Source organism: Uranotaenia lowii, chromosome 2 (assembly GCF_029784155.1).
Source record: "Uranotaenia lowii strain MFRU-FL chromosome 2, ASM2978415v1, whole genome shotgun sequence".
Classification (NCBI taxonomy): Eukaryota; Metazoa; Arthropoda; class Insecta; order Diptera; family Culicidae; genus Uranotaenia; species Uranotaenia lowii.
In genome coordinates this window covers 412197218-412213702 of record NC_073692.1, presented here as the reverse complement: position 1 = coordinate 412213702, position 16485 = coordinate 412197218, and the positions used below count along the sequence as shown (strand labels likewise).

The following is a 16485-nucleotide window of genomic DNA, read 5'->3' as shown; positions in this document are numbered from 1 at the left end:
TATTATCATTTTTCTTTTCGGAAATTTTTTATTAAATTTTTCTTATTGTAACTTAAATTATTTTTGTCGTTTCTATAATTTTTATCACCTTTATCATTTTTATCATTTTTATCATTTTTGTAATTTTTGCCATTTTTGTCATTTTTGTCATTTTTGTCATTTTTGTCATTTCAGTCATTTTTGTCATTTTTGTCATTTTTGTCATTTTTGCAATTTTTGTTATTTTTATCATTTTTGTCATTTCTGTCATCTCTGTCATTTTTGTCATTTTTGTAAATTTTTTTTAATATTTTTTTTCAATTTTTGCCATTTTTGTCATTTTTTGTGATTCTTGTGATTTTTTTTCATTTTTGTCATTTTCGGCATATTTGTCATTTTTGTCACTTTTGTCATTTTTGTCATTTTTGTCATTTTTGTCATTTTTGTCATTTTTGTCATTTTTGTTTTTTTTTTTTGTCATTTTCATCGTTTTTGTTAATCTTGCCAATTTTCTCATTTTTGTCATATTTGTCATATTTGTCATTTTTGTCATTTTTGTCATTTGTGTCATTTTTGTCATTTTTGTCATTTTTGTCATTTTTGTCATTTTTGTCATTTTTGTCATTTTTGTCATTTTTGTCATTTTTGTCATTTTTGTCATTTTTGTCATTTTTGTCATTTTTGTCATTTTTGTCATTTTCGTCATTTTCGTCATTTTTGTCATTTTTGTCATTTTTGTCATTTTTGTCATTTTTGTCATTTTTGTCATTTTTGTCATTTTTGTCATTTTTGTCATTTTTGTCATTTTTGTCATTTTTGTCATTTTTGCCATTTTCGTCTTTTTAGGCGTTTTTGTCATTTTTGTCATTTTTGTCATTTTTTGTCATTTTTGTCATTTTTGTCATTTTTGTCATTTTTTGTCATTTTTGTCATTTTTGTCATTTTTGTCATTTTTGTCATTTTTGTCATTTTTGTCATTTTTGTCATTTTTGTCATTTTTGTCATTTTTGTCATTTTTGTCATTTTTGTCATTTTTGTCATTTTTGTCATTTTTGTCATTTTTGTCATTTTTGTCATTTTTGTCATTTTTGTCATTTTTGTCATTTTTGTCATTTTTGTCATTTTTGTCATTTTTGTCATTTTTGTCATTTTTGTCATTTTTGTCATTTTTGTCATTTTTGTCATTTTTGTCATTTTTGTCATTTTTGTCATTTTTGTCATTTTTGTCATTTTTGTCATTTTTGTCATTTTTGTCATTTTTGTCATTTTTGTCATTTTTGTCATTTTTGTCATTTTTCGTCCGATTCTGTCATTTTTTGTCATATTTGTCATTTTTGTAATTTTTGTCATTCTTGTCATATTTGTCATATTTGTCATTTTGTAATTTTTGTAATTTTCGTCATTTTTGTCATTTTTGTCATTTTTGTCATTTTTGTCATTTTTGTCATTTTTGTCATTTTTGTCATTTTTGTCATTTTTGTCATTTTTGTCATTTTTGTCATTTTTGTCATTTTTGTCATTTTTGTCATTTTTGTCATTTTTGTCATTTTTGTCATTTTTGTCATTTTTGTCATTTTTGTCATTTTTGTCATTTTTGTCATTTTTGTCATTTTTGTCATTTTTGTCATTTTTGTCATTTTTGTCATTTTTGTCATTTTTGTCATTTTTGTCATTTTTGTCATTTTTGTCATTTTTGTCATTTTTGTCATTTTTGTCATTTTTGTCATTTTTGTCATTTTTGTCATTTTTGTCATTTTTGTCATTTTTGTCATTTTTGTCATTTTTGTCATTTTTGTCATTTTTGTCATTTTTGTCATTTTTGTCATTTTTGTCATTTTTGTCATTTTTGTCATTTTTGTCATTTTTGTCATTTTTGTCACTTTTGTCATTTTTGTTATTTTTGTCATTTTTGTCATTTTTGTCAGTTTTGTCATTTTTGTCATTTTTGTAATTTTTGTCATTTTTGTCATTTTTGTCATTTTTGTCATTTTATTGAATTTTTCTTCTTGTTAATTCAATCATTTTTGTTGTTTCTAATATTTGTGATTTTTTTTTGTCATTTTTGTCAGTGTTGCCATTTTTATGATGTTTTTCATTTCTGTAATATTAGCCATTTTTGCCGATTTGTCATTTTTGTTATTTTTGTCATTTATGTTATTTTTGACATTTGTTTTTCATTTTTTTCGCTTTTTTTCTTTTTTTTCCAATTTTGTTATATTTGTCTTTTTTTTCAATTTTACTATTTTTGTCATTTTTTGTTCCTTTCGTTTTTTTTTTTGGCATTTTCATCTTTTAAAAAAAATTTGTCGTTTTTATCATTATTATCATTTTCCTTTCTGTTAATTAAATTATTTTTGTCGTTTGTATTATTTTTTTCATTTTTTTTCATTTCTGTCTTTGTTGCCATTTTGATCATGTTCTTCATTTCTGTAATTTTTGCTATTTTTGTCAATTTGTCATTTTTGTCATTTTTATCATTTTCTATCTTTTCTGTCAATTTAGAAATTTTTGTCATTTTTGCAATTTTTCTAATTTTTCATCATTTTTTATCATTTTTGTCACTTTCGTCATTTTTGTCATTTTTTACATTGTTTCATTTTTGTCATTTTTATCATTTTTGTCACTTTTGTCATTTTTTGTCATTTTTGTCACTTTTATAATATTTGTTATTCTCATGATTTTTATGATTTGTGTCATTCTCGTTATATTTATAATTTTTATCATTGTTCTCATGTTTGTCATTGTTTTTTTTGTCAATTTTATTATTTTTTTCTTTATGTCATTTTTGACAGATTTGTCATTTCTTAATTTTTTGTTTTGTCTTTTTTTCATTTATTAAGTTATTGACATTTTATTCATTATTATAATTTTTTTCTTCGGTAATTTTCAATAAATTTTTCTAATTGTTTTTTAAATTATTTTTTTTCGTTTCTATTATTTTTGTTATCTTTATCATTTATGTCAGTGACATTTTTGTCTTTTTAACCATTTTGTCATTTTTGTCATTTTTGTCATCTTTGACATTTTTGTCATGGTTGTCATATTTGTCATTTTTGTTATTTTTGTCCTCTTTGTCATTTTTGTCTCCTTTGTAATTTTTGTAAGTACTTCGAAATTTTTTTTTTTTTTTGATATTCTTGTCTTCATTGTCAATTGTAAACTTTTATAAGTTTTCTTATTTTTTTAAATTTTCAAAAAATTTGAGAGATTTTAGCTTTATTTTGAATTATTACGTTTTTCTTATTTTTTGTATTATTTTTTTGTTTATTTATGTAATTTTTTGTAAATATTGTCATGTTGGTAGTTTTTATCCTAATTTTTTTGTTATTTTAGTCTTTTTTTAATTTATTCATTTTGTAATTAATGTCATTTGTTTTTTTTTTTTTTGGTATAGTTTTTGTCATTTTTTATTTTTATCATTTTAGATTATTTTTGTTATTGGCGTTGTACTGTCGTTTTTTGGAAATATTGTATTTTTTTTGTAATTTTTGTCAAATTTTTTTACTTGTAAAATTTTTATTTTTTTGTTAATTTTGTATCGTTTGTTTTTTTTGTTATTGTAATGTTTGTACTTTCTCTCGTTATAGTTTTTTGCTTTTTTGTCATTTTTTTTTTTTTTTTGTGATAAATATGTGTCATTTTTGTATTTTTTTTTTAATTTTTTTTGTCACTTTTGCGGATTCGGTAATTTTTTTACGATTTTTGTTATTTTAATCGATTTTGTGATGTTTTTTCTGCCTTTTAGCTAGTGTACATTTGTGTATTATTATTACATTTTTGTAAGTTTTCCTGCTATTTTTTCCTTTCTGTTTCTGTTGATTTCTTTCTGTGTTTTTCCAAATTTCATTTTTTTCTTATCGTATCAATGTTTAGAATTTTATGTAATTGATTCTTATTTGAAGTTGTAGAATATCGCTATTTATTTTTTTCAATTTTCGATTTCACTTAGTTCTGAATTTGGATTGGAATAAGTTTTGATTTCTTGATCCTTGGTACTTAAAATTTCGAGCTCTGAAGACTTAGTGTTCAATTTCTATTTTTGAATTTGAATTTTTTAGAACTTCTGATTCAGGGATTCTAGTTGAAGTCAGAATCTACTTAGAACTTGAAGTTCTAAAGTCGGAATTTTTAGAATCAAATTCTCAATTCTTGATTTATGGATTCTTAGCATTGTGTTCTTCTAGAATATTTTTTTATAACTCCAGACCTGTTAGTTTTTTTAATAAAACTTTTCAAGTTGTTTTGTGTGCAATGTTTATTCTCACATTTGCCTAACTTCAAAACAATAACTAGATAGGTACAGGTCCTCGACTAGTTGTCACTCCTTGGTCGCATTTCTACCCAGACCCCCTTCTCGGTGGTAAACTGTGTCATAGATTTGGCAATTTTAAGCGGAATTTGCGTCTTTTCGTGCACTTCGAAGCTGAAACTGTTCAGCAAATGATAGACGATGGTTTTCATCTCCATCAGGGCAAAACGAGAACCTGTAATGGGGGAAGAATATTTTATGAATTTTGTTTCTTCTAAGTTATCCTGTGAATACTGTACCGATGCAATTCCTAGGTCCCAGTCCAAACGGTAAATACGTTCCCATGTTGATCTTGTGCCGATTTTCGTCGCTGAAACGCTCCGGATCAAACTTTTCCGGCTCCGGATAATACTGCGGATCGAAGTGCATCCCAATGGTGCTGACCATGATCGATTTTCCCTTTTCGATTGTGAACCGGCAGCCTTGGCCATCGTCGTAGACGTAATCTTTAACGCAGACACGATCCACTATGGTTCCGATCGGCCACACCCGAAGGGCCTCACTGATCACCATGTCCATGTATTTCATACCCTGTAGAGTATCGTACGACAGCGGTCGACCTTCGAGTTTACGCTGGGTTTCCCGGATTTCTTCGAATAACTTCCGCTGAACTTCCACGTTCCGGGTTAGTTCGTAGACGACCAACGAGAGGGTTGTCGAGACCGTTTCGAATCCGGCAAAGAAAAATATGAAGGCCTGAGCGATTAGCTCGTTGTCACTCCAGACCCGACTGTGATACTTTCGCCCGACCTGAGACTCTTCGACCGTAGCAAATCCCTCCTCGGTCAGCAGTTGATCTTCTCCCTGGTGCTTGAGTTGACCTTTCTTGGCCTGTATCAGCAACTCGATCATATCCGGCCGGAAGATGTTCTGCTCTGCTCGGGTGCGCATCGTATCCAGCACCATGCCGCGGAAAAATTGATCCTGCTCCTTGGTCAGAAAATCTATTTTGAGCTTCAACATCAGTTTCGGGAACAGAGTGAACCCTGTCAGCTTCAGCAACGAAACCAAACCATTCGGCTGCACGACCTGTTTCCCGAGGGTGAAGAATATGTTGTCCTGCTCCCGGAACGAATCCACCTTGATTCCGAAGGCTGCCGTGGCGATGACATCGTTCGCAAATCTGCTGAAAACGTCCTTCATCTCCACCACCTGGGATCCACCCAGACCTCGGTAGTACTGGACAACACTCTGACCACAGTCCGAGATCAGCTCGAACATCTGCCGCATCTTGCTGCCGGTGAAGGCCGGACTCAGGGTGGCTCTCATATCGCGCCACTTTTCCCCCCGCAGTGCCACCAAGGTGTTGTTGACGAGCATGTGCGAATTTTCCAGCTCTGGCGCCACTGCTCCGAACCCGGTGTGATCGACGAAGTGATCGAAATCCTTGACCGCGATCCGCTTGGCCATTTCCGGATCCCGTATCATGAACGCCGGGGTCGCCATGCTGAACAGCCCGAACACTCTGCGTGAGAAAAGAAAGATTGAAATGAGTGTTTTTTTGACATAATTTACTCCTAATGTATTTTCAGTGTATTTGTTAACATTCACTTAGGGATGTGTCAGAAAACCTCAGAGATGGACTTGATACTCAAAGTTAAAAATATTACTGAAGACAGCTTCTTGTAAGATACTGTTCTGTGCTGTGCGTTGTCCGTGCTAATTTTTTAAAATCCTTCCTAATCGAAAGAATTTTGGCTCATTTGATTCCTGCGATCTTACATCACCAATTTCGAGTTCCTGAATGTGGACCTGATACTCAAAGTTAAAAAATAAGTGGCAAAAGTTTTCAATTCAGGCTTTCTAACTCTTTGAATGACTATTCCCAGAACCTGTGCGGATTCATTTACATCTGGATCTGTTAACACAATTAACGAAATTAGAAAAAAACATTGTTCACTGAATTTAAAAATTAACACATTACACAAAATAAGAAAAAATGACAAAATTCACCAAAATGACAGAAACGATAAATTAAAAAAAAAATGATAAAAATGACGAATAAGAATCTGAAATCTGAAATCTGAATCTGAAATCTGAAATCTGAATCTTAAATCTGAATCTGAAATCTGAATCTGAAATCTGAATCTGAAATCTGAATCTGAAATCTGAATCTGAAATCTTAATCTGAAATCTGAATCTTAAATCTGAATCTGAGATCTGAATCTAAAATCTGAATCTGAAATCTGAATCTGAAATCTGAATCTGAAATCTGAATCTGAAATCTGAATCTGAAATCTGAATCTGAAATCTGAATCTGAAATCTGAATCTGAAATCTGAATCTGAAATCTGAATCTGAAATCTGAATCTGAAATCTGAATCTGAAATCTGAATCTGAAATCTGAATCTGAAATCTGAATCTGAAATCTGAATCTGAAATCTGAATCTGAAATCTGAATCTGAAATCTGAATCTGAATCTGAAATCTGAATCTGAATCTGAAATCTGAAATCTGAATCTTGAATCTGAATTTGAATTTGAATCTGAAATCTGAAATCTGAATCTGAAATCTGAATCTGAAATCTGAATCTGAAATCTGAATCTGAAATCTGAATCTGAAATCTGAATCTTAAATCTGAATCTGAAATCTGAATCTGAAATCTGAATCTGAAATCTGAATCTGAAATCTGAATCTGAAATCTGAATCTGAAATCTTAATCTGAAATCTGAATCTTAAATCTGAATCTGAGATCTGAATCTAAAATCTGAATCTGAAATCTGAATCTGAAATCTGAATCTGAAATCTGAATCTGAAATCTGAATCTGAAATCTGAATCTGAAATCTGAATCTGAAATCTGAATCTGAAATCTGAATCTGAAATCTGAATCTGAAATCTGAATCTGAAATCTGAATCTGAATCTGAAATCTGAATCTGAATCTGAAATCTGAAATCTGAATCTTGAATCTGAATTTGAATTTGAATCTGAAATCTGAATCTGAAATCTGAAATCTGAAATCTGAAATCTGAAATCTGAAATCTGAAATCTGAAATCTGAAATCTGAAATCTGAAATCTGAAATCTGAAATCTGAAATCTGAAATCTGAATCTGAATCTGAAATCTGAATCTGAAATCTGAATCTGAAATCTGAATCTGAAATCTGAATCTGAAATCTGAATCTGAAATCTGAATCTGAAATCTGAATCTGAAATCTGAATTCGAAATCTGCTATCGGAAATTTGAATCTTTCAGGTTAAAATTAATCACCTAAACCACTCACTTGGCATCCGGGAAGGTGTTGTACAGGATCCGGAAGTGTTCCATTATGTCCCGTTTCTTCATCATCAGCGGACCCAGACTGCCGACCAGCAGAGTTGGCCGCAGGAACGGAATCGGCTTGTCGGCGAAGTAGAAATCATTCCGTGTTAGGTAGCGATACAGCAACGTTCCGAGGATCAGCGCAATGGCGACCGTTATCAGGCTCACTTCCAGCATTTGGGTGCTTGCTTGTTTCCCAATACGACTTTATTATCTTTCTTGTTCTGTGTTGTTGCCGATTCGAATAAATTTTTCTCCCTATCAATGAAACAACTTCCCACCTGTAGAGCCTTGTTCATACTGAGCCAGGGCAGTCAGATTACAGAAGATTTCATTACACAGACCCGGTATATTTTTGTTTCTATCGCATCGATTGAGGGTTAGCACAGTGAGATTTTTTACTTTTTTTACACTCTAACACTTTAACTGGAAACCATCAAATTCAACGCCAGAAAAAATTTGCACTAGGTACATACACCCTTTATGTGTTTAACGTTTGAATTTTCGGCCAAAGCCGAAACACCGAAAAATGTCAATAAACGGGGCTTAGTAATAAAATGAATCAACAAGTGTGCTGCTATCGAAAAAGTAGGCTTTGAAGTAACCAACACACAGCAACAACAACCGTCAGATTCGATCTGTTTGAATGTTTCGCGACATCAGGGAAAGACTATCGTCATTCTCACGAAACAGTTCATGAAAACGGAATGACTCATCCTCAGTGCTTAGTTCTGTTGTTCGGATGTCCGCAATTATGAATGGCTGCTAGGGTGCTCCATCATTTTTGCGCATTTGTGTCTGTTGAGCAACTTGAACCACTTTATTAATAACTCAACTTCCACTGTTTGTGCACACACAAAAAGAGTGATGGAACGTATCGAAAATAAAAACCTCGAGAAATTTCGATTGCATCAGCTTTGACCATACCAATGCTAATCTTTTAATATTTGCAAATCTTTCCCAACAAAAAAAAAACAAACATTACTGAATTTCAAAAAATAACAACATACAAAAGTATAGAGTATGGTAATAATAATCGTAGAAAAAAAAACAAATATGGTAAAAATAACAAAGTTAACAAAACTAACATAAGCAAAAATGACAAAATAAACAAAAACAGACAAAAATGACAAAAATATCAAAAACTACGACAATATCAAAAACTATGACATCAAATTACAAAAATAACAAACTATGACAACACAGTGGGTAAGCAAAACGCATTTTGCATAGAACACCAAATAAAAAGTTTTTTTCATTTTCGTAACTCGGACTCGAAACTGGACTCTTTTACAACAAAAAAGGACTAATATTATTGAAACATGACAAAAGTGAAAAAAGTTAACTGCAACAAAAAAAATTAAACAAAACACGAGAATGTTTTTTCTGTAAATTTTATCACAGAGAACAGACGTACAAGCTCGAACAAAAAATCTTCCAAAAAGTGTAAAAAATTTTAAATGCTGACATTCAAAAAGTACATTCGAAATTGACTTGAAATAGTGCCATCTATTGTACCGTTCAAAAGTTACAAATCAAATTTTCAGGTGGCCAGTTTTCGAAAAAGCCCAGCCAAAAAACCAAAAAAAGTGTTCAAAACTAACGTTGGAAATTTGACACAAGATTCGTGGGCTAGCTTTTATGTCTGTTCTCTGTGCTTCTATTACCTTCATCATATTTGTCATTTTTGCTATTTTTGTTATTTTTGTCATTTTTGTCATTTTTGTCTATTTTGTCATTTTTGTCATTTTTGTCATTTTTTGTCATTTTTGTCATTTTTGTCATTTTTGTCATTTTTGCCATTTTTGTCATTTTTGCCATTTTTGCCATTTTTGTCATTTTTGTCATTTTTGTCATTTTTGTCATTTTTGTCATTTTTGTCATTTTTGTCATTTTTGTCATTTTTGTCATTTTTGTCATTTTTGTCATTTTTGTCATTTTTGTCATTTTTGTCATTTTTGTCATTTTTGTCATTTTTGTCATTTTTGTCATTTTTGTCATTTTTGTCATTTTTGTCATTTTTGTCATTTTTTCATTTTTGTCATTTTTGTCATTTTTGTCATTTTTGGCTTTTTTGTCATTTTTGTCATTTTTGTCATTTTTGTCATTTTTGTCATTTTTGGCTTTTTTTGGCTTTTTTGTCATTTATGTTATTTTTGTCATTTTTGTCATTTTTGTCATTTTTGTCATTTCTGTCGTTTTTGTCATTTTTATTATTTTTTGTCATTTTTGTTCATTTTTGTCATTTTTGTCATTTTTGTCATTTTTGTGATTTTTGTGATTTTTGTCATTTCTGTCATTTCTGTCATTTTTGTCATTTTTGTCATTTTTGTCATTTTTGTCATTTTTGTCATTTTTGTCATTTTTGTCATTTTTGTCATTTTTGTCATTTTTGTCATTTTCGTCATTTGTGTCATTTTTGTCATTTTTGTCATTTTTGTCATTTTTGTCACTTTTGTCATTTTTGTCATTTTTGTCATTTTTGTCATTTTTGTCATTTTTGTCATTTTTGTCATTTTTGTCATTTTTGTCATTTTTGTCATTTTTGTCATTTTTGTCATTTTTGTCATTTTTGTCATTTTTGTCATTTTTGTCATTTTTGTCATTTTTGTCATTTTTGTCATTTTTGTCATTTTTGTCATTTTTGTCATTTTTGTCATTTTTGTCATTTTTGTCATTTTTGTCATTTTTGTCATTTTTGTCATTTTTGTCATTTTTGTCATTTTTGTCATTTTTGTCATTTTTGTCATTTTTGTCATTTTTGTCATTTTTGTCATTTTTGTCATTTTTGTCATTTTTGTCATTTTTGTCATTTTTGTCATTTTTGTCATTTTTGTCATTTTTGTCACTTTTGTCATTTTTGTCATTTTTGTCATTTTTGTCATTTTTGTCATTTTTGCCATTTTTGTCATTTTTGTCATTTTTGTCATTTTTTTCATTTTTTTCATTTTTTTCATTTTTGTCATTTTTGTCATTTTTGTCATTTTTGTCATTTTTGTCATTTTTGTCATTTTTGTCACTTTTGTCATTTTTGTCATTTTTGTCATTTTTGTCATTTTTGTCATTTTTGTCATTTTTGTCATTTTTGTCATTTTTGTCATTTTTGTCATTTTTGTCATTTTTGTCATTTTTGTCATTTTTGTCATTTTTGTCATTTTTGTCATTTTTGTCATTTTTGTCATTTTTGTCATTTTTGTCATTTTTGTCATTTTTGTCATTTTTGTCAGTTTTGTCAGTTTTGTCATTTTTGTCATTTTTGTCATTTTTGTCATTTTTGTCATTTTTGTTATTTTTGTCACTTTTGTCATTTTTGTCATTTTTGTTATTTTTGTCATTTTTGTCATTTTTGTCATTTTTGTCATTTTTGTCATTTTTGTCATTTTTGTCTTTTTTGTCATTTTTGTCATTTTTGTCATTTTTGTCATTTTTGTCATTTTTGTCATTTTTGTCATTTTTGTCATTTTTGTCATTTTTGTCATTTTTGTCATTTTTGTCAGTTTTGTCATTTTTGTCATTTTTGTCATTTTTGTCATTTTTGTCATTTTTGTCATTTTTATCATTTTTTGTATATAATATCAGTTTTGTCAATTTATCATTTTTGTCATTTTAGTCATTTTAGTCATTTTTGTCATTTTTTGTCATTTTTGTCTTTTTTGTCATTTTTGTAATTTTTGACATTTTTGTCATTTCTGTCATTTTTGTCATTTTTGTCATTTTTGTCAATTTTGTCATTTTTGTCATTTTTGTCATTTTTGTCATTTTTGTCATTTTTGTCATTTTTGTCATTTTTGTCATTTTTGTCATTTTTGTCATTTTTGTCATTTTTGTCATTTTTGTCATTTTTGTCATTTTTGTCATTTTTGTCATTTTTGTCATTTTTGTCATTTTTGTCATTTTTGTCATTTTGTTGTTTTTTCATTTTTGTCATTTTCGTCATTTTTGTCATTTTTGTCATTTTTGTCATTTTTGTCATTTTTGTCATTTTTGTCATTTTTGTCATTTTTGTCATTTTTGTCATTTTTGTCATTTTTGTCATTTTTGTCATTTTTGTCATTTTTGTCATTTTTGTCATTTTTGTCATTTTTGTCATTTTTGTCATTTTTGTCATTTGTCATTTTTGTCATTTTTGTAATTTTTGTCATTTTTGTCATGTTTGTCATTTTTGTCATTTTTGTCATTTTTGTCATTTTTGTCATTTTTGACATTTTTGTCATTTTTCTCATATTTGTCATTTTTGTCATTTTTTTCATTTTTGTAATTTTTGTCATTTTTATCATTTTTGTAATTTTTGTCATTTTTGTAATTTTTCTCAGTTTTGTCATTTTTGCCATTGTTCTCATTTTTTTTTCCTCATTTCTCTCATTTTTGTCACTTTTGTCATTTTGTCATTTTTGTAATTTTTGTCATTTTTTTCATTTTTGTAATTTTTGTGTAGTCATTTTTGTCATTTTTATCATTTTTGTCATTTTTGTGATTTTTGTCATTTTTGTCATTTTTCTCAACTTTGTTATTTTTTTTTTTTTTCATTTTTGTCATTTTTTTTATCATTTTTGTCATTTTTGTCATTTTAAGCATTTTTGTCATTTTTTCATTTTTGTCTTTTTTGTCATTTTTGTCATTTTGCCATCATCGCCATCAATATCAATTCTGTCAATTTTTGTTATTTTTGTCATTTTTTTCATTTATCTCATTTTTCCCATTTTTTGTAATTTTTGCCATTTTTGTAATTTTTTGCCTTTCTGTCATTTTTGTCATTTTTGCCATTTTTGTCATTTTTATAATTTTTGTCATTTTTGCCATTTTTATCACATTTGTCATTTTTGCCATTTATGCTTTTTATGCCATTTTGCCATTTTTGTCATTTTGTGAATTTTGTTTTTTTGGTCATTTCTGCCACTTTTGTCACTTCTGTCAAATCTGTTATTTATGTCATTCTTGTCATTTTTGTCATTTTTGTCATTTTTGTCATTTTTGTCATTTTTGTCATTTTTGTCATTTTTGTCATTTTTGTCATTTTTGTCATTTTTGTCATTTTTGTCATTTTTGTCATTTTTGTCATTTTTGTCATTTTTGTCATTTTTGTCACTTTTGTCATTTTTGTCATTTTTGTCATTTTTGTCATTTTTGTCATTTTTGTCATTTTTGTCATTTTTGTCATTTTTGTCATTTTTGTCATTTTTGTCATTTTTGTCATTTTTGTCATTTTTGTCATATTTGTCATTTTTGTCATTTTTGTCATTTTTGTCATTTTTGTCAGTTTTTTCAGGTTTGTCATTTTTGTATTTTTTGTCATTTTTGTCAATTTTGTCATTTTTGTCATTTTTGTCATTTTTGTCATTTTTGTCATTTTTGTCATTTTTGTCATTTTTGTCATTTTTGTCGTTTTTGTCATTTTTGTCATTTTTGTCATTTTTGTCATTTTTGTCATTTTTTGTCATTTTTGTCATTTTTGACATTTATGTCATTTTTGTCATTTTTGTCATTTTTGTCATTTTTGTCATTTTTGTCATTTTTGTCATTTTTGTCATTTTTGTCATTTTTGCCATTTTTATCATTTTTGGCATTTTTGTCATTTTTGTCATTTTTGTCATTTTTGTCATTTTTGTCGTTTTTGTCATTTTTGTCATTTTTGTCATTTTTGTCATTTTTGTCATTTTTGTCATTTTTGTCATTTTTGTCATTTTTGTCATTTTTGTCATTTTTGTCGTTTTTGTCATTTTTGTCATTTTTGTCATTTTTGTCATTTTTGTCATTTTTTGTCATTTTTGTCATTTTTGACATTTATGTCATTTTTGTCATTTTTGTCATTTTTGTCATTTTTGTCATTTTTGTCATTTTTGTCATTTTTGTCATTTTTGTCATTTTTGTCATTTTTGTCATTTTTGTCATTTTTGTCATTTTTGTCATTTTTGTCATTTTTGTCATTTTTGTCATTTTTGTCATTTTTGTCATTTTTGTCATTTTTGTCATTTTTGTCATTTTTGTCATTTTTGACATTTTTTCATTTTTGTGATTTTTGTGATTTTTGTCATTTTTGTCATTTTTGTAATTTTTGTCATTTTTGTAATTTTTGTCATTTTTGTCATTTTTGTCATTTTTGTCATTTTTGTCATTTTTGTCATTTTTGTCATTTTTGTCATTTTTGTCATTTTTGTCATGTTTGTCATTTTTGTCATTTTTGTCATTTTTGTCATTTTTATCATTTTCTGTATATAATATCAGTTTTGTCAATTTATCATTTTTGTCATTTTAGTCATTTTAGTCATTTTTGTCATTTTTGTCATTTTTGTCTTTTTTGTCATTTTTGTCATTTTTGACATTTTTGTCATTTTTGTCATTTCTGTCATTTTTGTCATTTTTGTCATTTTTGTCATTTTTGTCAATTTTGTCATTTTTGTCATTTTTGTCATTTTTGTCATTTTTGTCATTTTTGTCATTTTTGTCATTTTGTTGTTTTTTCATTTTTGTCATTTTTGTCATTTTTGTCATTTTTGTCATTTTTGTCATTTTTGTCATTTTTGTCATTTATGTCATTTTTGTCATTTTTGTCATTTTTGTCATTTTTGTCTTTTTGTCATTTTTGTCTTTTTGTCATTTTTGTCCTTATTTCTCATTTTTGCCATTTTTATCATTTTTATCATTTTTATCATTTTTGCCATTTTTATCATTTTTGTCATTTTCTCATTTTTGTCATTTTTCCTCATTTTAGTCATTTTTGCCATTTTGGTCATTTTTGTCATTTTTGTAATTTTTGTTATTTTTCCTCATTTTTGTCATTTTGTCATTTTAGTCATTTTTGTTATTTTTATCAGTTTTGGTTTTTTTTTCGTTCTGTCTTTTTTGTGTGTTTTGTCTTTTTTGTTTTTTTTTTTTAATCTTTTTTGTCATGTGTAATTTTGTATGTTAGTTTTTGCTAGCTGCGTCTGTTTAGTGAATTTTTATTTTTGTCATTGTTTTTAATATTTCAAATAGGTTTTTTTTTTATTTTGTCAACTTGATTTAGTTTATTATGTGCACTTGTCGCGCCCTTTTCATCAATTTGATTCATTTAATTTTTTTCTTTTTTTGTGAATTCTCTTGTTCTTTTACTTTTCTGGTTTTTGTTTTTTAAGATTATTTTATCAATTTTACCAATTTTATCACTTTTATTCCTTTTTGTTAATTTTGCCAATTTAGCGACATTTGTTTTTTTTTTTATATTGCCAATTTGAACGACTTTTACCGTTTTGCCAAAATTGACGAAGTGTAAATTTTGGCCATTTTTTATTCTTTATTGTGTTTTATATTTTTTCCAGTCCCCCAATTCGTCATTTTAGTCATTTTCATCATTTGATATTTTCCAAATAATTTTGTTTTATTTTATTTGACTTCTGTGATTATTGCAAATTTCAAATTGCAAATGCCTTTTTTGTATTTAATTTTTTTGTAACTATTTGTACTTTTCATGAATATTGTTCTTTATTTTAGATTTTTTAACAGGTTTTGTATTTTTGTCTTCTTATTTGCTAGAACCAAAGACATAAATCGGAATTTAAAAAATAAGATAATAATTAAATTTATTTTGTATCTATTTTTACAGAACCTACCTCAACCTCGATCACTGCCTCGGACAGCCGTCGTACGGCGGAACGACCCCGCCGGGCATCGAATTGGTTGCGCAATTCTATGCGCAAGGTTCGCCCAATTCAAATACCGGACCAGGATATACCGGCTTCACCATCTCCACCCCCGCCCGAAGTCCGTGGCTCTTCCTCCTATGAAGGTTCCGGCAGCGATCTCCAGGCCTCGAACATCACAAACAATCACAGTATTACTAGGAGTAGTATTTCAGCATCATCACCGTCATCTTCAACATCACACGAAGCTCAAGCTGGTAGAGCCGAGTTCGATTCGGCCAACATCGAGTTCAGTTCCCTCAACTCGCTGGCCGACGAAGGCAATGGCCACCATCCGGAACAGGAGGCAGAGGAAGATCACAACGAGCTCAGTTCCATCACAACGCTCCCAATTGGCGAGCTGCTGGAGAGAAACGAAACCAAAGAGGATCAACGACGACCAGTTCCGAGTGCCCCACCTGCCACCACCTGTGTTCCGATTACAGAGGACGAACTGATACCGTATCTCGTATCGGCGTCACTTTGTGAGCGGGCCACTATTCCTGCGCAGGAAACTCTTCCCACGAATGAAAGGCCTCGGCAAACGGGCCGTCGATCGGAACCGAGACCGCGGGTTGTCTCGATTACGGCCGAACGAGACTCGCGAACTAATCAGCTGATAATCCGGACCAACACTTCCGGCTCATCGCCGATACCATCCGGCGGAATTTCCCCGAGAGCTCCGAGTGCTCCAGTGATCAGCGATCTAGAGCAGCGTCATCACCATTACAGTAGTGGTGCTAGTAGCAATCATCATCAGCAGCAGCACCTCAACAATAGTCGTCACCAGGAGCGGCGCCATCAGTACGTAGGCATGGGAATGGGATCGGAAACCAGTTCGATTGGATCCTCGCGGAATCCGAGTCCGGTATCGCTGCTCTCGACAACCACGTACAGCTCGATGGCGTCCGGCGTCGAAACGGAAGGGTGAGTTGTTTATTTTTTGGTTTTTAGAATGTCCGTCCCTGGATAAACCTTATTTTACCGTAGCTTCCGTCAATGACAGTCTCCGTTTAAGTTTGAGTACTGTGTGTATGTGACCAGGCCGAATATCCGAACCTGTCGTGGTACTGCATGAAGCATCAATGAAGCAGGAATTGTGTCACGTAGTAATCCACTTGGTCACGTTTTCTCTCAAACCATTCCCTGATCTTTGGGATCAAACGATAGATCTAGTTCCCCTTCATCCTAGTTCCATCTCAAGTATCCTTGTAAGTCTGACCGTTGCCGCCTTTTTTGCACACATGTTTGAAGTGGCTTTTAAACTAAAGCCGGTTGTCAACC

General features: G+C 29.7%; 2 protein-coding genes across 3 annotated transcripts in view; one reads left to right on the top strand and one right to left on the bottom strand.

Moving 5' to 3' along the window:
* The window catches only part of LOC129742003 (sodium-dependent transporter bedraggled), a 260366-nt gene that overhangs the window by 222751 nt on the left and 21130 nt on the right, over positions 1-16485 (top strand). For both annotated transcript variants that reach the window (XM_055733847.1, XM_055733846.1), the window contains exon 4: positions 15126-16128. In XM_055733847.1, coding sequence (XP_055589822.1) covers positions 15126-16128 — 1003 coding nt within the window. The remainder of the gene's footprint in view (positions 1-15125; positions 16129-16485) is intronic.
* LOC129742011 (probable cytochrome P450 9f2) lies at positions 4217-8125 on the bottom strand. Its single transcript, XM_055733856.1, has 3 exons — positions 7509-8125; positions 4528-5753; positions 4217-4463 (listed from the first exon to the last, which is right to left on the bottom strand). Exons 1-3 carry the CDS (start codon positions 7721-7723, stop codon positions 4291-4293), a joined length of 1614 nt encoding a protein of 537 aa, XP_055589831.1. The 5' UTR covers positions 7724-8125; the 3' UTR covers positions 4217-4290.

What these genes read in the sequence shown, in the direction of transcription:
- LOC129742011 (XM_055733856.1), bottom strand. Translation starts at nt 7,723, where the DNA reads ATGCTGGAAGTGAGCCTGATAACGGTCGCCATTGCGCTGATCCTCGGA. An exon ending in AACACCTTCCCGGATGCCAA is followed by an intron (nt 5,754 to 7,508) that starts GTGAGTGGTTTA and finishes TTTCTCACGCAG; the next exon opens with AGTGTTCGGGCTGTTCAGCA. An exon ending in GGGACCTAGGAATTGCATCG is followed by an intron (nt 4,464 to 4,527) that starts GTACAGTATTCA and finishes CCCCCATTACAG; the next exon opens with GTTCTCGTTTTGCCCTGATG.